Source organism: Malus sylvestris, chromosome 5 (assembly GCF_916048215.2).
Source record: "Malus sylvestris chromosome 5, drMalSylv7.2, whole genome shotgun sequence".
In the NCBI taxonomy this organism is placed as follows: domain Eukaryota; kingdom Viridiplantae; phylum Streptophyta; class Magnoliopsida; order Rosales; family Rosaceae; genus Malus; species Malus sylvestris.
Genome location: NC_062264.1, coordinates 37,100,676 through 37,124,162, shown reverse-complemented (window position 1 = coordinate 37,124,162; position 23,487 = coordinate 37,100,676). Strand labels below are relative to the sequence as shown.

Below are 23,487 nucleotides of genomic sequence, written 5' to 3'. Positions count from 1 at the left end.
CTGCATATTTTCTCTTCATTGCAATCATTCCCCACTCCATTCCACATACACCTAAAGCCCTAAACATTTCCTTAGACCTTGTGCTACAACAAAGAGGAAGAGAAGAGGGTCTAAACGTTCATACAATTCAAGTTTGAGTTGTTGGAATGTTTAGGTGTTTCTTTGATTTCAATGTTTAAATTCAATTCTCTTTGTCTTATAAGTATGAGGAACTAAACCCCCCTTTAGCTAGGGGGTGATTCGAAACTATGTTTATGCTTGCAATATGAATTGATTACCTTTGGTTGGAATTTCATAAGTTGTGGATTCAATTTGTTTAACCGTTTGATTGATAACTTATTTATGTATGTTTATTGAGAGTGCACGCTTAATTTTCATGCATAAATATGACGCTAGAATATAAGTGAGTTTCACCTAATCGTTATGAACTTATATTCACAAGTAGTGGAGGTTGCTTATAAACAATCGCGTTAAATGAATTCTTGGCACTAGTTTCATGCTTTTCATAGTAACGAATGCCTCGTCAACACTTATAGTTTTCATGATGCTTAATGATCTTTGATTGTATCTTTATTGTGCTTTTCACGTAAAGGACTTTTGGAGAATGTTGTGAATTGCGTTGCGCAAACCCATCCAATTCATTAACTTAAGGAGAACTTGACGGTTAATTTAAGCAGACCTAATTAACCTAGGGTGTTGAGTTTCATAATTTATCGAAAGACCAATTGAGAATCGATCTTGTATTGCAAGTGTGACAGAAGTGGAGAAGAACCCCTTAAGCTATTCCATCATCCATATTTTTCATCGCATTCATATTTACATTTTGCCCTTAATTATAATCTGTCCATTTAATTTAATCTCGTCAAAAACAACTCAATTCCCCCTCCCCATATTTTGTTAAAGTCTTAGTCGTTCAAATCTATCTTATTTTATACTTTTAAGTATTTGGAGTCTTTTGAACTTGTTTTGAGTCTTTTGGTTTGTCTTAGTGTTTTAAAAGTTAGTTTTATTTATTTGAGTCAAGTGTTTAGCACCCCTAGTTAATCCCCGGTTAGAACGATCCCTACTTACATCATTACTACAATTGTCACAAATAGGGTTTAATTTGTGTGTTAACTTATTTTCGCATCAACGTGCCCCTTTGGACTTTAGATAGATACAATCATCAAGTTTGTTCTCAACAAAACCATCAGATTTGACCACTTGATCAAACTTTAAGTACCATTGTCTAGAAGCTTGGTTGAGACCATAGATTGACTTCTTTAATTTACAAACCATATTCTCCTTCCCCTTTTCAATAAATCCAAGGGGTTTGAACCATGTAAATGTTTTCTTGAAGATCACCATTTAGGAAAGCTGTTTTTACATCCATTTGATGTAACTCTAGATCAAAGTATGTAGTTATTGCCATAATGAGTCTCGGTGAATCTTTGGAGGACACGGGTGAGAAGGTATCATTATAGTTAATTCCCTCCCTCTAAGTGAACCTTTTAGCAACTAGTTGAGCTTTATACCTTTCAATTTGTCCATGTGCATCCCTCTTAATCTTATAGACCCATTTTCACCCTATAGGCTTTATATAAGACCTTGGCTCCACCAATAACCAAACATGATTCTTGTACATTGATTCTAGCTCTTCCTTCATCGCATTGTTCCATAAAATTGACTGTGAACTTTTCATGGCTTGTGAATAAGTTGTAGGATAATCAATGTCTCCAATATTATAATCAGTTTCTTAGAGATAGCAAAGGAAATCACTTGTAATTGCAGTTTTTCTTGTTCTTGTGGACCTTCTAATTTGAGGTTGAACTTGAACATTGTGATCTTGCTGAGCATTGTCAATTTGTTCAGTGACATGTTGACTCGGTTCATGCTCTATTTCAATTACTTCTGGTTGCTCCATCACTTGATCAGGTTCATCATTTTGATTAAACTCAATGTGTTGATCTTTGACTTGGGAATACACCAAAACTGGGCAGTGATCACTTGAAGATGCTTCATTTGATAGATGTTCTAGCTCTTCAAATATGAAATTTTCAATGGTAAAATCGGAGATATCTTGATCTCCAAAGAATCTTGCATTGTGTGTTTCTTTTATTCTTGTGTGAGACTGTGCACAATAGAACTTAAACCCCTTTGACTTTTCTAAGTACCTATTAAATAGCATGACTCAGTTCTAGGATCCAGTTTCCTCTCATCTGGATTGTAGAACCTAGCCTCTGCCTTGCATCCCTAAATGTGAAAGTGACCAAAACTTGGCATTCTACCATACCAGACTTCAAAGGGAGTGGTTGACACTGATTTGCTAGGGATTCGGTTTAATATATAATTGACAATCTCTAGAGCTTTACCCCATAAGAAACTTGGCAACCTAGACCTCGACATCATGTTTCTCACCATGCCAATCCATGTTCTATTTCTTCTATCTGATACTTCCATTTTGTTGTGGTGTACCAGGAATTGTGTATTGAGCCACAATTCCTTGTGGTAAAATCCTTTATAAAAACCAACGGTAATATTTTTTTAAGGGATATTTTGGATGCGGTTCCTAATCCTTAACATTCTTTGATTAAAACCTTAATAGTATTCAAAGTTTGATCAAGGTCCCTTGACTTTGTACACCTCATTATATTACTATTAATATTTATAGTTTTATAGTTTTGACATTAATTGTTTGATATTTTATGAGATTTATAATCCTATAAATTTAAAATCCCTCATTATAATACTATTAGAAACAGTTACAATAAAAAAAATTCAAACATTTTGATTGAATAAATGGATAAAAACTATGTAAAAATAAGAAATAATAAATGGCAAAAGAATATATCCATAATGTTAAAAAAATTGGTACATTTCACATATAACAAAGTGTTACATTAATAAAGAAGAATGGGTACATTAGAAATAAATTAGGATACAAATAAAAGATTAAAAATTATGAATACAAATGAATTTTTAAAAATATAGGTGCTAAAAGAAATTAATACATGGGTACAAAATAAAACTAAAAAGAAAATACTACAAATTTAAGAAAAAATGTTGCAAATTAAAAGTGGGTACAAACTAAAAATATAAATATATGATACAAAGTTTAGGCATAAAACATAAATATACCATATGTAATTAGTCTATATATCATTGATTAAATATACAATGTTACGTGACGGTATAAACATGGGTATAAACACAAATAAAACTTTAAAAAATATGGGCACAAAAAGAAACTAATATATGGGTACAAATTAAAAATGAAAAGAAAATTGGTACAAATTAAAAATAGGTACAAACAAAAAAGAAAAATATATGATAAAAAATTTAGCCATAAATATAAATATACAAATTGTAACATTTTTAACATTAAAGGAATATATTTAAAAATAAAAATATTTTATTATTCAAATAATTAATGATATTATTAATACCCAAGAACATTGATAAAAAATTGAAAATGAATAGCATTTTAATCAATGGAGTAACAAAAACAAGGATGTGAACCTAATTTTTTTTTTTTTTAAAAAACAGGTTTTGTCATTATTCGCAACCCTTACACTAGAACCCGTGTTCGATTCCCCGACACCGCAAAAGGTACATTTTCTTAAATTTTATTTATGCTTTTGAACCTATTGATTTAAATCACAAAACTTATAATCATGGCTTTGATACCACATGTTAGCAGAAGAATAAGACTAGGATTAAACAATGCAAGTTATCGTGATCAAAACACAAAGCCATGTTCATAAGGCAAAGCACATAAAAGAAACAAACTTGCAAATGAACTCAAAGCGGTTGTCATGTTTGATTTCTGCAACAACGCTGCAATGCACCTTCTCCTCTCTTCAGTGTTCAAGGTTCTCAACTAATAATAAGTCTTAGTCTGGGATTGAGCACACACTGCTAGAGAAGAGGCCACCATATATATACTACATAATCCTAGCCAAATTCTATAAGGATTCCCCTATTAAAATCCATATAGAAAACCAATTCCTTCCAAATAGTAGTTCAGTACAATATAGATTCACAAATCCATTCCCAACAAGACTTCCTATTCAATCTCTAATCCTATAACCAAGTTCACATATTCATACTCATGCTGTAAGAATATGAGCATGAGTATGAATGCAATATGTATTTTCATACTAATCCTATATGTATTTTCAGTATGCATGCAAGATCCCGGAAGGCTGAGAAGGAAGTTGCATTTTTCGTTTTAGCTAGCCTAGCCATGCCATTATTTCATGGAGCACTACGAGATGATTGTATTTTGTATGCATTACGAAGTAGGGTGCAGATAAGTATCACTTAAGTTGAAAAGAAAGTTGATGAGACTTTCTTTCTTTCTTTCTTTTGGGTAAATGGAGAGAAACTTTCTTTTGTATCATGTCATTATCACGTTGGGTTTCGTAATGTGTAATATGAGAATCAAGTTTCATGAAAGTTATGAGAAAAACAAAAGCTGAGTTTCATATATTGTTGTAGAAAGCTTGAGGCTTTAAATGGAGAGATTTTAATAGGTAACAAAGTGTATATTCTTATCACTATCTGATTATATAACATATAGTGATACTAATAAAAGAATATACTCTCAGTTGTAACTTGTACGAAAAAATCTACCTTTAAGTGGAAGGAGGTGGTGTGGATAGTTGGTAGCATATAACCATAATCATAACCGTAGTGTCAATATATATTATTTCTTGTAATACTCTTAAGATAATTTTACAGTACAAAATATCATGTACTTTAAAAATTTATTGTTAAATCTTAATCATTTATCTTTAACCAAAACTTTATCAATTAAAAGTTATAAAATAAACACTACTCTAATCCAACAACGTCAATAATGATTTTCAGATTACCTCGAGCTTGTTCCTCCTTGGAAATCACACAATCCCCCCTTCTTTCCGGGAAATTTTTAGTTGTGACGGGAACAAGGATGGTACACCACATGTTTCTATGTAAGCGGTAAAAAATTTTAATTTTTAAGTTATTAACTTTTTAACACACATATCTCATCATTTGTATAAAAACACGTGATGTACCATTTCATGTGACGATCACACTGAAAAATCTCTCCTCCTTTCCATCCCTCTCTCTCTCTCTCAAACTTAGATATGCAACAAACGTTCACATTGGAATGCTCATCCAAGCCCATAATACAAGGTTTCCACACTGCATCCTGCATGGTAGTCCACAACTCAAGACCATGGGCAGTATTTCTTTTCTTCTTTCTTTATTGGAATTATTTGAACAACTTCCATCTTCTGATGAAACAGAATAAACAAATAAAACCCTTTAGCAAGACAATAAGAACGTATGACATAGAAACATTATTAACGGGAAGATACCTTCTGCATTCTTTTGTAATTCATATATATTTGATATAATTGTGCGCCTGGTGTAGAGAAAAGTTTTAGGGTTTAGGGTAATTCATATCTTCTGCAGACTTTACAAAGATCAGTTCTTACGCCTACATATTGGAGCATTCTTGATGAACACTTCCACAGTTGTTTTACTCCCAACATTTACCCTTATTTAACACAACTTGAAAACTCAACTAACAAAACGATATCTGAGGATTCTCACAGGAAGATCATCAACTGAGAAGCCCTACTCGCAATTTGCAAATCAAGGGCAATTCAATGGACAGAATAACTCGCGTCTACCATAATATTTACATACATTGTACAGAACTATACAGATAAAAACCCTAATTGTGATACTTTATCATACACGTGGTTTGCATCTTTGTAAGAGAAATAGTGGATGAGTCAAAATAATATTTCTGCATGGCAGACTTGCCACCTGTAACAACCCCAACGATGCCAAGTAAGATACCCTGGCTCTGCCTAGGTTGGTAGGTTCCTACAATGGAAACCGAAAATAGAATGGGACATAGCCATGTGATTTCACCTGACTCCACCTATCAATAATGCGATTCTGATCCCACATCCTAAAAGCCATTCACTAGTGGGTGCTTTTGTGGTTATACTCGACTGGAAAACTGGATTCTTCTTCTTGGGTGTGCTCACACATAACTCTTGGTCACACCATACTTCATACCTCAAATGAAAATTAATAAATCGAATAATTTTGATTACAAAATTTTATACAATGAAGATACGTTATCCATAATTGGTAATGTTTGTACCATACTTGACCAATCCCAAAACTACTGAGCACCGGTCAACGTTATACCGTCAAGGATCCAGAAGAGTTTCCCTCCAACCAGAAGGCCAATCACAGCGCGATATGTGTCGACATTAGAAACCAATCATAGCGCGACATGTGTCAACATCAGAAGCCAATCACAACACGACACGTGTCAATGTCAGAATGAAACTAGAAACTCTCTTCTATAAATAGATATCATTCTCTCACAATATTTCCTAATGTCATTTGTACTAAATCATTCACTTGTACTCACTAAAGGAGAGCTTGAACCTATGTACTTATGTAAACCCTTCACAATTAATGAGAATTCCTCTACTACGTAGACGTAGCCAATCTGGGTGAACCACGTACATCTTGTGTTTGCTTCTCTATCTCTATCCATTTACATACTTATCCATACTAGTGACCGGAGCAATCTAGCGAAGGTCACAAACTTAACACTTTCTGTTGTACCAAAGTCCTCACTGATTTTGTGCATCAACAGGTAATATGTATGCATTCTTCCATAAAGAGATCCAAGTATTATCTTAAGTTTAACACTTATCCAGTATATCTGGGTCTATTAGACTGAATTTAGAAATTTAATTAGCTGAAATCATATCAAAATGTGTTAACTTAAATTACTTTATGCATTAAGGTTTGTTGTGTCCATAGAACTGTCCTCTCACAAATTGAACAAAACCAAAAAGACTCCTATAACGTATATAGGAAGATAATGCCTACTATGACATGGCAATACCAGGATTCAAAAACCAGAAAATTGAGGACAAACTGACATATCCTTTATTGTATACCCCTTTATTTATCTCTTTTATATATTTGCCTTCATTTCTCTTATTACATCATTATCTTTCTGGATAAAAAACTGACTGATGCAACAAGAAAAAGTTACACACTCATTATTATTTATTTATTATTCTTTTATTTACTCAATCAACATATAAAAAATAAACAACAATGTGCAAAATAAATAATGAGCGCGCAAAAATCATTTTTTTATAACAAATTACATGAAAGGCTTTTTTGGTAAATAAATTACATGAAATTTTTTTTGTCAGTGAAAAAGAAGGTAATTAAGAAAGAAGAGGGTAATAGAAAGGCTGACAGAACTTTGTTGCAAAAACTAAAAGATTCGAAAGGATCAATTGTAGTGCAGCATGTGGCATGGTGGGAAGCTCAGCAAAGCCTCGGGTTTATCATTGTTATCTTGTGCTGCAAAACCAGGTCACATTAGTACATGGTTGTAGACTACTTGTGTCCAAGTCCGTCCTCCTCAACGATCCCAAACAAAATGTGGCCTCTTGTTAATCCCCCATTCCCCTTAAAACCCAAGATCCTTCTGTCGTTTAAGATCTTGCCTACCCTAATTTATAGGGTAGCTAGTACCGTTGTAGTTGTACACTAACTAATAGCTAGCCTTTTACGAGAACCTGAAGAGAGAAGATCGCAAGATGCTTCTTCGATATCAAATCATGAGTCTTCTCCTACCTTATTCACCTTCTGAAACAGACGGGTTCCTTAGAGTATCTCCACCACCACTCTCGAAGACTTTTTTAGGGGCTTCAAGAAAATATCAAATTTCTGGAGGAATATTGTCTTTCATGGAAGGTTCTTACAGTAGAATTCATACTATAGTGATTAAAAGATTAAAAAATTATTGTCAATTTCATTGGAGTACGATGACTGTTGATAAAAACAGTGACTATCTGGACTATTGGTTTCCCAACGGTAAAATAAAAAGTTTACAAGTGCGGTGTGAGACTCTTGCTTGACGCTGCATCAACAATTGTTAACGAGTAACCTACACCGGAATGTGAATCATTCATGTGGGTGGGGTTTGTTTTCCACTCAAAATCAACATTTGAGTCTACTATTTGAGTCCCTATATGATTTTCACATTTGTGGATTTTTTTAAGATCTCCTGCGAGTCCTTCTACTAGAGGGACTTCAACTCAACCTCATTGGAAACCTTCTACACCCTATACATAAGGACATACAACGGTAGGGACAAAATTTAGAGCATCATTGGAGATGCTCTCAGAGAAATGGTAGAGGTACGAAAAGAGATGAGAATAATGCACATATGATATATATCACAATTAGTTGACGTTAGTTTTACTTAGGGAAGAAGTTTGAGCTTACAAGTTTGCATTGAGTAGTCTATTAATAAAAGAAAAAACATGAACTAAGTTGTAAACTCAAAGATTCGGACCCTAACTTGAATATATTGAAACGCACTCACATAAATGACTATGAGCTACTAATGCATGTAAAGTTGATGTGCTTTAATGACTCCGAGTTGTTCAGGCGCATGAATCCCAAAATTCATCAATAAATGGATGTTGTATCCAAAAAGAATATGAAAAGGAGGACTTTGCAGGATTAGCGTCGTGGGAGCCTGTGGAACCCCGTCCGATGGAGAAATGAGCTATTATGTGCCTCTGCATCCGGCCTATGCTAAGATACCACAGAGACTCACAGGAGACGTAGATGAAGTGTCACAAGTCGTAATGATATAGTATCTTTGTCGCGTCAAACCACATTGCCAAAACCGAAAAGAGCTATTGGCGTATAACAATTCTTGAACATGAGAAACTTACCCAATTTGGATCCTACCTCTTCCCGTGAATTTTCCTGCTTCCCAACGAAAGAGAGATTTTTCAGAAGCCGGTACCCTACTATCATTCATTATATAAGTAAACTAAAATATGTTTCTTTTATTCATTTATATTATAACATATAATGTACTAATTCGTGTTTTGAATACACATAAAAACATATCCCAACCTATAAGTACTTCACTTTGTGGGTTGGTTTTTTAAATCAACAAGGACCCCGATTTGACCATAATCACAAATATCATCACATGTCGATAGTTTGCAACTTTACATCATTTCTCAAGACTGGAAAACCCACCCCCGTCCATTCCATTGGATATAATAAACTTCTCTAGGAATCTACCAAAAACAATTGCAGGTGTACAATATATTTTTGACCATATTAGAAATCTCAATATTTCTTATATTAGTAAAAAAAATGTGATGAGGCCGTGTAGCTCAAATAATTTAGAGAATTTATTAGTAATTTCATGTTGCAGTCCTAATAGTTTAAGAATATAATTGTGTAAATCTTAAGATATCGTTATGGGATTCTACCATATTTTATCTTTAGTTATTATGCTATTAGAGTTGCAATCCTACTGAAGTATGGAATTTACATTCCCTACTACTATATAAATAAAGACACTTTCTCACCTCAAAATTCATCTAATTCTCTCTATGCTTGCCGCGCACCCTCTTTCTTTATCTCTCTATAATTCTTCAGTGTCTCTCTATAATTCTGCAGTCAAACAGGCCTACATTTTAGAGGTTTTAAGCTCAATTTTCTCCACATAATATTGCTTGTACAAAAAGAAGCTAATTTATTGCAAAAAATTAATATTACAATCACATTTTCTTCTTTGGCCTTTTTTTTAACAATGTGAAATTCAGTACAGTTAGACCATCTCCAATCCTTGAATTAAAAACTAAAACTTAGGTTTTAAACTATGGAACTTTAACAAAAAGCACCCGGTACTGTTCACTTTAACGAAAAACCATATTTTTACACTAAAAAGTCAATCCTGGTTGTCACAGCCCGTTCCAAATTATTATATTCGTGGCTGTGAATGAACGAAATTGCCCTTAAGAAATACTAAATTTGTGAAGCTCAGGTTGCTAATTATCTAGGTTCCTAAGTTTGAAAATAAAATGGAATTTAATAAGGATGGAACTTAGATTTTTAGGTTAAAATGTTAAAGTTTGGTGTTTGGAGATTGGAATAAGGACCACGTGGGATCCCCACATCCCTCAAAACCCTCCTCATTTCCCGTTCACTGTCTTTCTCTCTCCTCCTTCACGATTTCTCACTCTCTCTGTCTCTCTCCTTCGAACTCACACGGACCACCACCAAAACCACCCTAAATCTATACCAACGTCAAGTTTGAGACCACCATTGGAATCCTGAGGACTTCACGATCACGTTGGTATCCATTTCAGGTAAGTTTTACTTCGGAAAACCTAGATTCTAAACTCCCCATGAAAGTGTACTGTTCATGAGCTTTGAATTGGTTGATTTTTAGGACAATCCAAGCTCATAGTGAGCTTAGTGAGGTCCCAAGGAAGCTCGGAGTGCTTCGTTGGAAGTTTTTGGACGTAAGAACACGGAGATCGACAAGTTCAAAATTTGGCCGGAGCTTTCGAGGCGTTTTCCGGCGAATCTCCGGCGAGTTAGGAGTCGAGGTAGGTATCAATCTCTTCGTCTCGTCAAGTACTACAACTTTCCTTTTTGTTTCACTCAATTTCGTTGAGTATTGAAGAAGTTATACTCATTTGAAAAATACCCAGTTTCCGGCGACCTCCGAGGCTTTCGAGGCAGTTTCCGGCCAAACCACGGCGAACTAGGTGTTGTGCAAGGTACCATTCTCTTTGTCTCTTCAAGGGCTACAACTTTCGTTTTTGAATCACTTGATTTCGTTGAGAAATGACAAAGTTATGGCAATTTGAAAAACTGTTCAGAAAACGGCCGCCGGAAAAACCAGTCCGGCGACCCAAGGAAGAAGAAGGTGCTACAGTAAAAATAAAAAATAAAAATAAAATTATTTTAAAAATATGTCGACGTCCGTGACGTCGAGTAGATCACTGTGGTATATTCATATACCTAAATTGAACACCGTTTGAGAAAGTTATTGAAGATTGTTGGTTAGGTGTTCAAATAACGTTTTATAGTTTTCACATTTAGGTGAAAATGTGAATTGATGATCCGACCGTTGGATCATCACCAAACTTTGATACGTTATAGTACGTAATATTTGAGGATTATTGGAACTTACGGATTGGGAATCCGAGTTACGGATCTTCCGGAATTGGAATTGTAAGTCCATAATATAAAATGTTAACCGTCACTTAGTTTTGGAAATTGACGGAGATCCGACCGTTGGATGGTAATGAAATTTTAGGATGTTGTCCTAGAGATATATTGTGGACCTCTGGAAGTTATGGATTTAAAATCTGAGTGGCAGATCTTCCGGATCGAACTACGTAGTGACGTATTTTATATAAGTTAAATATTCTATCGATATGAATTCTGAGGTTGGATTTGATTACTATTCTAGGCGGCGATCGTCGTGACGCCTTGATGTGTGGTGCTAGGGAGTTGTTGGATGAACTCCAGGTGAGTGGGCAGTTTTGTTTTCCGTATATATATATATACTTAACGTTTTCCCAGAAATTGAAAATGCATGAAATTATGTTTAAAATGAAATGCATATGAGTTATGTGGAAAAACGGGAAGTGAAATACCATGCATAGAATTGATATGAAAAGTATATAGAAATGTGAGTTGAAATGCCATGCATGAATTAATATATGATGCATATGTATGAATTGGTGCGGTGGACGCACATGTAAGAATTGATTTATGATGCATATGTATGAATTGGTGCGGTGGACGCACAGGTAAGAATTGATTTATGATGCATATGTATGAAATGGTGCGGTGGACGCACAGATGAGTATTTAATTACTGTTATGATGATGATGATATATATTGAGCTCAAATCCTGCACCATGGTTTAGTGCTTATAGTATTCACCGCATCGCACGCTCGCCTTGGATCCAAGTAGATGCTAGTCGTACAGTCCACGCGGAGTGGGTACGACAGACCAGTCGCGAGAGTGTTAGTGAGATTCCGACTGGTGGGTGACCTTAGATTATGTGCACAGATGATTTATGAGAAGCACTAGAGCGTAACTTGTGTGCAGAAGGCCGGACGGGTCACAGAGGTGACTCCGGTAGAGTGATAATGATAGATTTTGAGCTCTAGGTTCAACCGTATAGGGCTATTAGAGGGCCTACGGTTGATTACTTTCTTGCACCTGATATGATTATGTTGATGCATTCATACCTTATTACTGTTGAGATGATGTGGCATGGCATAATTAATATGAGAAATGTTGAGATGACATGGCATGGCATGATTGATAAAGAGATAATGTTGAGATAGTAAAAATGAAGTTTTGAGAATATATATGTATATTTATATTTTACATTTCTGGGAAAGTATACAGGTTTTACGGAGAGGGGTTACAACGTTTTGAGAAATGTTTGGATTTGGAAAAGAATTGTTTTACTGACCCACTCAATTTTGGTTTTGCGCCCCTCCAGGTTCAGGAATCACAAAGGTGTGGTGACTACGAGGAATTCGACGGTGTTCTGACAGATTGGACAAAATTAGGACTCACCTTCGGGTGTATCAACTTATAAATTGTATAATTAAAGCTTCCGTACTGTGCAAATGGTTACGTCACTCTCACGTGACGGCCAACATGCCCTCCTTCGGGACGGGGTGTGTCAGTTGGTATCAGAGCATGGTTGCAATCTTGGACATCTTGAGAAGTTTATAGTGAATTCTGTCAGAACTACACCGCCTCGTAGCAAACCACGTAGTTAGAGGAATTTAGTCTCCCTGATTTAGCGGTTTGGGGGAAACTATTATTATGGTGATTCAGTATATTATCAAAATGGACATTTTAAGACGGGTTATGAGTTGAATTTGAATCACCTTATGAAATGATGAACCTGAGGGAGCGGAGTGACGGTTTAACCAATTGGAAAAGATGTTTCAGATTATGCAAGTCAAAGGAAATTTCCTTCTGACAGGTGGGTCGAGACGACTACCTGGTTTTGGGTATGAATTTGCATCCTGGTGGAAACAGGAATGTTAATTGTTGTCACCAGAGGAATCAGCCGATTTAAATTTTTTTAAGGAAAAGTTTATCCCTCCGGCATTTATTGATGGTAGTAAACAAGAGTTTACAAATATGAGACAAGGAAGGTGATGATCGAGGGATATTATAGAAAGTTTTCAGACTTGCCTCGTTCCATCCAGATATTGTTGTTAATTTGGTGGAGGTGTTATGTTGTTTTAAGCTGGGTGGCAAAAAGGGAAGTGGTATTTTGGGTGACCACTATCCATTGTACTTCTTACCAGGAGTATACAAGATGTTGTTGAGCCTTGAGGACTCTGAGAACATGAGCAACGAGAATAAAGAAGAATAAGAAAAGAATGGGAATTAAAAGAAGACGATAAAGTTAATGATTCGTCATATCAAGGATATAGAAAGATTCAGAGCTTCGAAAGAAGTGAAGCTAGAGTTAATTTTTCCAGCTGAGGTTTTAATGTCGCTGGTCAGAATAAAAGTGATGGATATACTGGTAATCCCCGATATTTGAGACAAGGTGTCTCGAGTAAAGGAAATGTACTTTGTGCAGCATGTACAAAATTAACACTTTGGGAAATGTGAAATTAATGAATGTGTTTATGTGAACAGAAGGGACACAGAGTTGTGAATCGTCCCTAGAATCAGTTGTACTCAACAATTTTCCATGAAATCATAGTGTCGATTCAGCAGAGTTATGGATTTAGTAGTTTGGTCGGATTGACCGTGAGTACAGAGATATTTGATGAGTTATATGTTCAGCCGTACGGACCATGAGAAATGGATTTGACTGACACATGAGAAATTGGTGAGTTATAGGCTCGGCCGTGCCGACCACGCGGAGTGGATCCGGCCGACGTATTATTGAGATAAGAGTTGAATCAACCGTATTGGTCATTCTAGTTGACTTCGGCTGATATATTTCTTATTATGTATGATATTACCTAGAGAGTGGTAAATAAATGTAGTTGAGACGAGTGTATGTATTTTGCATTGAGTGACAAAATAGTAATGTTATATCTTTGTGAGTGGTTGCCTACTTATCGAGACAACGATGATTTATCAGTATTGCGGGCTGCAGACCGTAATATTAATAACTCATTCGTGGATTCGTTAAGCAAGCAAACCGGTAGGTTATTTTATGTTAGTGTTGTACTTATTTAGAATGTTCAGTATTAATAAAGTATGTATTGTGTCGGTTAAATTATTTCCATTAGAGTGGTTGGTTATAATTGTGACTAAATGGATTGTTACGGGAAACCAGTCACTTTCCATCGATCTGGATGACCAGAGATTACTTTTGTAAGTATGCAAAGTGAAGTGAGTTCAGCCATTATTTATGCTGTGAAAGCAAAGAGATTGTTTTGAAAGGCTGTCAAAAATACTTAGCTCATGTGGTGCTAAATGATGTTGTTTGGAGTAGTGTGAATAATGTCGAAAGGGTTAGACTTTTCTTGATGTCTTCTCTGAAAGTATACCTGGATTGTCTTCAGGCAGAGATATGAGGTTCATTATTGATTTGTTGCCAGGTATAAATTTATGTTAAAGATTGGTTCATGATGAGTTAAGGGAATTGGAAATTCAGTTGAGAGAATTGGTTGATAAAAGTTTTATTCAACCTAGTACAACACTGTTGAGGAGCACCAGTTTGTTGGTGAGAAAGAAAATGGACTTTAAAGACTATTCCTTGATTATAGATAATGGAGTCGGGTAACGATTGAGAACCGTTATCCATGGTGATGTACTGATGTTTATTTAACCAGCTCAAAAGTAATTGCGAAGATTCAAAGATTGAATTGAGATCTGGTTACTACCAATTGAATATTATAAGTGACGTTGATCATAAGATGGTTTTCTGGACTTGTTATAGTTTTTATGAAGTTTGGTGATGCTATATGGATACTCATGCTGTTTTATGAGTTATTGGATGAAGTATTCCAATAATGCCTTGATAAATAGATATCATTTTCATTGAAGATATTCTGGTATACTCTAAGCCTAGAGCAGAGCATGTAAACGTATTAAGTCAATGAAGCAAAGATTGAGAGAACGTTAGTTGTATGCTAAGTTTAGCAAAAGCTAAAGTTAAATGGATCAAGTGGCATTCTAAAATTTGTTATGTCTGCTTAAGGTATTCAAGTGAATCCTTAAAGGATAGCAGAAATTGAGAATTTGGAACAACCACGAGTCGTAATTGAGATTTGGAATTTCTTAGCTTACCAGGCTATTTTGGATGGTTGTGAAAGAATTTTTAGTCATTGCGTTGTCATTAACGAGACTGATGAGAAAAGAGGTTATGTATGAGTGGGAAGGAATTGTAAGCAAAGGATTCAACAACTGAAGTATTTCCTCACTCATGCACGTATTTTAATATTCCCAGAAGATAGCGATAATTATCGGTATATGGTGATGTTACATTAAATGTTCTTGGATATGTACTAATGCAAATGTTAGGGTGATTGCATACGTTTCACGACAAATGGAATCTCATGAGATGAATTACCCTACTAGTGATTTGGAAGTCACGATTACCATCCTTGCTGTGAAGTTATGGAGACATTATATTTTAGTGAGAATGCAAGATTTTACAAATCAAAAGAGTCTTCAATATCCATTACTTGGAAGGATTTTGATATGAGGCAGCGAAAGTGAATTGTATTGCTTAATGAACATGATTGTACGATCAGGGTGATCGTAAAGTTTGTTCTAGCTGAAGCACTTGATAAGAAGACTGCAGTAAGAATTAATATCTAGTACGCTTGCCAAGATTATCTTCTTGTGGATTGGAAATCAACTAAAGTAAAGTTAAGAATGGAAGATCGAGAAGAAGTTATACTTGTTAAGTAACAAGTTAGTACATTTACTCCAGTGTTGAGTAACAACCTTTCCCAGACAGTGCAACATTACTTATTTGTTTTATGGAAAAGAGAATTGGTTTAAGGAACTGCTGAGTTTCTTAAGTATGTTGGTTGTGCAGTTTCCGAAGTAACGCCATAAGGATCATGAAATGTGTCATGTGAGTCGGTTTTTGATGACTTGTGAATGGAATGTTTCTGGGTAGAGAAGGATTCGATCAAGAAAGAGTTTTAGTAGACCCTGAGACTATGGATGAGTTTCCTCAAAGTATTCAGGTGATTAAGTTAACCTGAAGTAACCAGGAATGGCAAAAGACATCAACAGATGGATATGCCACTAATCGAGTATATAAGGTAAATGGTTTTATATTTTAGAAGTGTTCACCTTAGAAAAGTAGAATTTGGATTGGAAAAAGAAGGTCCTGAGAGTTAAGATAGAGTAAATGGTAAAAGTTTTGTGAAGGAATCATTCAGTGGAAGAAAATTACGTGGGAGAAAAAGAATCGGATGAAAGAAACTTACCGAGGTTGGTATAAGTGTTGATGAATTGGTTGGTTGCTGGAATTTCGGGGACGAAATTCTATAAGGAGGGAAGATTGTCACAGCCCGTTCCAAATTATTATATTCGTGGCTGTGAATGAACGAAATTGCCCTTAAGAAATACTAAATTTGTGAAGCTCAGGTTGCTAATTATCTAGGTTCCTAAGTTTGAAAATAAAATGGAATTTAATAAGGATGGAACTTAGATTTTTAGGTTAAAATGTTAAAGTTTGGTGTTTGGAGATTGGAATAAGGACCACGTGGGATCCCCACATCCCTCAAAACCCTCCTCATTTCCCGTTCACTGTCTTTCTCTCTCCTCCTTCACGATTTCTCACTCTCTCTGTCTCTCTCCTTCGAACTCACACGGACCACCACCAAAACCACCCTAAATCTATACCAACGTCAAGTTTGAGACCACCATTGGAATCCTGAGGACTTCACGATCACGTTGGTATCCATTTCAGGTAAGTTTTACTTCGGAAAACCTAGATTCTAAACTCCCCATGAAAGTGTACTGTTCATGAGCTTTGAATTGGTTGATTTTTAGGACAATCCAAGCTCATAGTGAGCTTAGTGAGGTCCCAAGGAAGCTCGGAGTGCTTCGTTGGAAGTTTTTGGACGTAAGAACACGGAGATCGACAAGTTCAAAATTTGGCCGGAGCTTTCGAGGCGTTTTCCGGCGAATCTCCGGCGAGTTAGGAGTCGAGGTAGGTATCAATCTCTTCGTCTCGTCAAGTACTACAACTTTCCTTTTTGTTTCACTCAATTTCGTTGAGTATTGAAGAAGTTATACTCATTTGAAAAATACCCAGTTTCCGGCGACCTCCGAGGCTTTCGAGGCAGTTTCCGGCCAAACCACGGCGAACTAGGTGTTGTGCAAGGTACCATTCTCTTTGTCTCTTCAAGGGCTACAACTTTCGTTTTTGAATCACTTGATTTCGTTGAGAAATGACAAAGTTATGGCAATTTGAAAAACTGTTCAGAAAACGGCCGCCGGAAAAACCAGTCCGGCGACCCAAGGAAGAAGAAGGTGCTACAGTAAAAATAAAAAATAAAAATAAAATTATTTTAAAAATATGTCGACGTCCGTGACGTCGAGTAGATCACTGTGGTATATTCATATACCTAAATTGAACACCGTTTGAGAAAGTTATTGAAGATTGTTGGTTAGGTGTTCAAATAACGTTTTATAGTTTTCACATTTAGGTGAAAATGTGAATTGATGATCCGACCGTTGGATCATCACCAAACTTTGATACGTTATAGTACGTAATATTTGAGGATTATTGGAACTTACGGATTGGGAATCCGAGTTACGGATCTTCCGGAATTGGAATTGTAAGTCCATAATATAAAATGTTAACCGTCACTTAGTTTTGGAAATTGACGGAGATCCGACCGTTGGATGGTAATGAAATTTTAGGATGTTGTCCTAGAGATATATTGTGGACCTCTGGAAGTTATGGATTTAAAATCTGAGTGGCAGATCTTCCGGATCGAACTACGTAGTGACGTATTTTATATAAGTTAAATATTCTATCGATATGAATTCTGAGGTTGGATTTGATTACTATTCTAGGCGGCGATCGTCGTGACGCCTTGATGTGTGGTGCTAGGGAGTTGTTGGATGAACTCCAGGTGAGTGGGCAGTTTTGTTTTCCGTATATATATATATACTTAACGTTTTCCCAGAAATTGAAAATGCATGAAATTATGTTTAAAATGAAATGCATATGAGTTATGTGGAAAAACGGGAAGTGAAATACCATGCATAGAATTGATATGAAAAGTATATAGAAATGTGAGTTGAAATGCCATGCATGAATTAATATATGATGCATATGTATGAATTGGTGCGGTGGACGCACATGTAAGAATTGATTTATGATGCATATGTATGAATTGGTGCGGTGGACGCACAGGTAAGAATTGATTTATGATGCATATGTATGAAATGGTGCGGTGGACGCACAGATGAGTATTTAATTACTGTTATGATGATGATGATATATATTGAGCTCAAATCCTGCACCATGGTTTAGTGCTTATAGTATTCACCGCATCGCACGCTCGCCTTGGATCCAAGTAGATGCTAGTCGTACAGTCCACGCGGAGTGGGTACGACAGACCAGTCGCGAGAGTGTTAGTGAGATTCCGACTGGTGGGTGACCTTAGATTATGTGCACAGATGATTTATGAGAAGCACTAGAGCGTAACTTGTGTGCAGAAGGCCGGACGGGTCACAGAGGTGACTCCGGTAGAGTGATAATGATAGATTTTGAGCTCTAGGTTCAACCGTATAGGGCTATTAGAGGGCCTACGGTTGATTACTTTCTTGCACCTGATATGATTATGTTGATGCATTCATACCTTATTACTGTTGAGATGATGTGGCATGGCATAATTAATATGAGAAATGTTGAGATGACATGGCATGGCATGATTGATAAAGAGATAATGTTGAGATAGTAAAAATGAAGTTTTGAGAATATATATGTATATTTATATTTTACATTTCTGGGAAAGTATACAGGTTTTACGGAGAGGGGTTACAACGTTTTGAGAAATGTTTGGATTTGGAAAAGAATTGTTTTACTGACCCACTCAATTTTGGTTTTGCGCCCCTCCAGGTTCAGGAATCACAAAGGTGTGGTGACTACGAGGAATTCGACGGTGTTCTGACAGATTGGACAAAATTAGGACTCACCTTCGGGTGTATCAACTTATAAATTGTATAATTAAAGCTTCCGTACTGTGCAAATGGTTACGTCACTCTCACGTGACGGCCAACATGCCCTCCTTCGGGACGGGGTGTGTCACTGGTACTATTCACTTTACCCTTTATTTTGTCTTTATTATTAAAACTCAAAGTTTTTAAGCCATTTTCGTTAGTTTCCTTTTAAATTAACCCAATCTTACTCCAATGGCGGGGTCCAAAATAAGTTTTGAGTTAAAACCTAAAATTTGGGCAAATTTAACCCAGAAGTTAGGCTAGGGTTAAAAGGTTGGACCATCAAAATTTATATTTTTAAACTAACTCAGTCATTCTCCAATGGTTGAGGCTAAAATAAGTTGAGTTAAAACCTAAAATTTTGGTTTTACATACATTAAATTCCAATGGCTGAGATCGAATATGATAAATCTAACAGTAAAAAAATTAACTAGAACGGTTAAAGCAATTAAAAAACTATTTAATTGTGTTTCATATTCTTTCATGGTGTTTCATAAGTTTCATGAGGTCGGTTTAATGATTTTTCAATATTTATTCGAATCTAAATATTTTTAGATTAAAAGGTTTATAAAATAAATTAAAATAGTCTATATAATTTTATTTAAAAAAAAATTTATTTTATATAAAAATATAACCTAAATTTATTCTTTAATAATTTCGGATAAAAAATTTAACCTAGCATAATGGAGCAGAAAAACTATTTTTGGTTAAAACTTAAATTTTTTGAGCTAAAATTTAAATAAATTTATTGGGTTAAAAACTTTAGGTTTTAATACAAGGATTGGAAATAATCTTATCAGAATTCAAAATTACTTGGACCAAAAAAAAAACCAACTATATGCCTAATTTAAATATTAAAAAAAAACTAATAAAAAGAAGTTAAAAACTTTGAGTTTTAACGATAAGACAAAATAAAGAGTTAAATAAATAGTACCAAGATTGATTTTTTAATGTAAAAATATGATTTTTCGTTAGAGTAAATAGTACCAGAAGTTTTTCATTAAAATTCCCTAAAAAAACACACACAATACGATAGTTATAGTAGCGTAATAACAAATATATAGTATACACTCGCAAACCGCCATTACCTTTCTTAGATACAAAATTGGTGGAGATGATGCATGAGAGGCTCAATCCTTCAATGGTTCAGTCTCTCTGCAGCCACCTAAAGTCAGTAATGGAAATGCCCCATGCAAATACGGGACACAAATTGATCTAAATATTAACCGTGCATGGCCCGACCAACCTTAGTAGTAGTACCTAACATTCATATGATGCCAATAATTTTAATTAACCCTACGATTTATTTATTTCCCAAAGTCTCATTCTAAGAAAGAGGAGCTCTCTGAGGAGCACCCTTTCTCCTGCTGCTAAGGGAGAGGACAATCCCCGGGAGGAATCCGCTGCTTTTCTTCTTCTTCTTGATAACCCCCGGTTCTCGCGACATTATTGAGTCGCTGGTGGCTTCGCTGGAGCATGACGAAGCTCTGTATTGCAGAGGGTCTTCTATGGTGGAGCTAGGCATTATGTGGCCATCATCCTCAGTCATCTCTGAGCCGTCCATGCGTAATCCTTCGAACTGAGAGATCGTGAAGTCGGACGCATCAAATCGGTAGAGTACACCAGATAAATCTTGCCCTTGGTACACCAGATGGTCAACCTGTAACATATATATTTGTTACAAGATATACCCCTAGATTAAGAGAGAGATAGTATCTGCCTAAACCCAAAATTGAGAAAAACCCTCGATGCCTCTAAAATACTATTGGATCAAAGAAAACAAAATATCAAGACCATAGTTGAGGTGGAGTCAAAAAAAAAAAAAAAAGCAGTAAACTGAATAAAATTGTATGTGCAAATGGGATTTTTATCTTGAAGCCATGCATAAAGCAGCAGAGATGCTTCCAACATATATAGCAAATTAAGTAAGAACATTGGCGATGGCTTAGAACCAGTGTGTGTCAGAAAATATGCAAAAGCCCTCAAATAGGCAATTGGAAAGTGAGGGACATGAAGATGGTGATGAATGGACCTTGCACGAGAGAGAACAAAAGTGGAATGGCTCTTGGAGAATCCTGTCACAAGTGAGGCAGATATTGGCAGAGCCCTGCTTGCAAGTCCTGGACTGTGTATGCGGCCTCTGATTCAAGAATATCACTTTGGCACCGTTAATTGTATAGGGCTGCCAAATAAGGAACAAACTTGTTAACACAATTGAAAAAATAAAAAGTAATTTTCTTTTTTACTCTTTCACGTTTTCGTTTTTTCTTTTTACTCATTTTTTTTTTTTGGTTTGATGTAACGATATTCACTGCATTTGGGACGTGAAAAATCAACTTTACCCAACATTATAATGGGAAAAATGTATTTCTCAATCTCCTAGGAAAATACATGAAAAATTACTTACCATGAACTCTTTTTTGCAAACCAAACTCAAGACGGGAGATTTGAGTTAAACCACAAAATGAGGCTACCATAATTATTAAGTATTGAACTTATCATGCAAGTGAACTAAACTTTAAAACCTTCTACTTAATAGTGCAGATGAATATTACTATACCGTTCTAGTACCAAATTCTTGGTTTTATTTTGTAGTCATACCTGGATATAGGAACAGTCAATCAGCTTTTCAAGATCACCCAATCGAACCACATCATGGTATACATATCGTCTAATCTGTCACATGAAGCCAAAACAATGTTAATTGGACTTGTTTACAGCCACAAATTGTGATTTACCATACAGTTAACAACGCTGAGGTAAATTTTCTGCAACATGTGACTGAAAGTAATTCAGTAAATTTGCGTAGTCCAAGTACAATTTTCAACTTCAAAAAGTTCGAGAGCCAATTATTTACCCATCAGGCAATAATAAATTAACCAGTTGGAAATTTAGGTGAAATGAGTAGCTAGGCAACCAATCATGAAGGAAAAATAAATGAACTGAGAGCTGAATTGAATTGAATTAAAAGGAGTGGGATCTTTTGGGAATATAAACACTAGAAAATGAAAATTTGGAAAAAAATTATTATATGGTCAAAGGTTTCGCTGTTATTGAAGGCGAAAGCTGAGGACCTTTGTAGGATGGAAATGGATAGAAACAAAATCTTCCATTTGTAGGATACAAACCAAATGAAAAAAAAGTGGGAATCAACGAAGGCATCATGAAACCTTTTTGGAATACCATATTTATATTTTTATATAAAAAAAAATACATTCAATTGCAATTGCATGGAAAGATGACCGGAACTAGAAGAGTAGTTCTATTGAACAAGACAATTTTGACGGATTCAAAAATTCAACAACAATTAACTTCATCATGAATTTCCTTTTTAATTTGTTTGTTTGGCCACACTCAAGAGAGTAAAAGTTTCCCTTTGTTGAAAAAATTGAGCAAAAGTTTGGGAAGATGTACAATTGCTTCGTTAACTCTGATATATAAGATACCGCGGAGCATATATTAGAAAATCTAAAAGTATAAATTACAACATTTCAGCCAGAGATTTTGAGACAAGTTTTAAAAAACAATCACAAAATACTTTCAATTCTTAGAGATTAAGAGATTAAGAAATGAAATGATCGAAAGACCTAAAAGAAAGATCAAGGGTAAAATTCACAATCAGTGAGCTCTCTCTTTCTGAAAGAATTTGTTAATTGTTCGAAGAACCAATTTATATAGAGAGGTAAAAACAATTCAGGCAAAGCACATATGTATAGCTACTGCGCTACCTGAATTCACTGGATAGCAAAGAAAAAGGAAATTATGAAGTAGCAGACAGATAATTCTACAGTAGAATTCCACAATAATTTCCAATACACACCAAGTGATCAAGTTCATAAAGAAAAAAGTTACAACTAGCTAGCTAGCTAGAAGTAGAAGCCAAATGGAAAACTTGTAAAAATGCAAAAGGGTAGATGAACGGTGAAATTTGGTGACATAACTTGATGAGTGAGAAAAGTAGTATCGGAGTACCTGCAGGAGTGGGTGGAGGCGGTGAGAAGGGAGGCAGTGGGGGCAAATACTAAGGCAGCAGTGCAGACAGAAGACGTTCTTCTCATTCTTCCGGCGGCTGTCGTGGACCTCGCACCCGCCAAAGAATGTCTCGGCCATTAAACGCTCAAGCCATGCAGGCTTAATAGTGTTTCCACCACCATGGCCACCATACGCATCTCTCACCATCCCTTAACTCGCCCTCTCTCCCTCCCTCCCCTCTTTCTCTCTCTAGCTTTGTTTCTCTCCAAAGAATATGAACGAAATGTGTTAATTTGTTTTTAAAGAAGGGGGAAGGAGATGGTATGAAACAGAAGGAGAAGGCCTTTAAGTTTAAGCTACTATTGTTGCAATAGCTAGCTAGCCAATTAGGCCTCTTTTAAACGAGGGCTTAATCTTGTGCGCCTTTGGTTTAGGTTTTTTTTTTTACCAAGTTGGGT

At 35.7% G+C, this 23,487-nt stretch overlaps 1 protein-coding gene and 1 long non-coding RNA gene across 11 annotated transcripts; one reads left to right on the top strand and one right to left on the bottom strand.

Annotated features, from left to right (window-relative positions):
• The first annotated feature begins 9,804 nt into the window (after positions 1-9,804).
• LOC126623731 (uncharacterized) lies at positions 9,805-19,072 on the top strand. 10 transcript variants are annotated; one of them, XR_007623851.1, is made up of 8 exons: positions 9,806-10,208; positions 10,292-10,451; positions 10,557-10,625; positions 11,324-11,382; positions 12,375-16,790; positions 16,874-17,033; positions 17,139-17,964; positions 18,957-19,072. It is a non-coding gene; the product is annotated as an uncharacterized LOC126623731 (long non-coding RNA). The 10 variants fall into 10 exon arrangements; XR_007623859.1 differs by having other exon boundaries at positions 10,292-10,455; XR_007623856.1 differs by having other exon boundaries at positions 9,805-10,208; positions 10,292-10,455; positions 10,557-11,382.
• A 999-nt stretch (positions 19,073-20,071) lies between these two features.
• LOC126621568 (protein RGF1 INDUCIBLE TRANSCRIPTION FACTOR 1-like) lies at positions 20,072-23,487 on the bottom strand. The gene is made up of 4 exons (XM_050290094.1): positions 23,030-23,487; positions 21,659-21,733; positions 21,090-21,239; positions 20,072-20,717 (listed from the first exon to the last, which is right to left on the bottom strand). Exons 1-4 carry the CDS (start codon positions 23,234-23,236, stop codon positions 20,385-20,387), a joined length of 765 nt encoding a protein of 254 aa, XP_050146051.1. The 5' UTR covers positions 23,237-23,487; the 3' UTR covers positions 20,072-20,384.

Excerpts from the sequence above, each read along its gene's own strand:
- LOC126621568 (XM_050290094.1), bottom strand. The coding sequence starts at position 23,236 with ATGGTGAGAGATGCGTATGGTGGCCATGGTGGTGGAAACACTATTAAG. Across the intron at positions 21,240-21,658 it reads TTGACTGTTCCTATATCCAG|CCCTATACAATTAACGGTGC; the intron begins GTATGACTACAA and ends CTTATTTGGCAG. Across the intron at positions 20,718-21,089 it reads TTTGTTCTCTCTCGTGCAAG|GTTGACCATCTGGTGTACCA; the intron begins GTCCATTCATCA and ends TATATGTTACAG.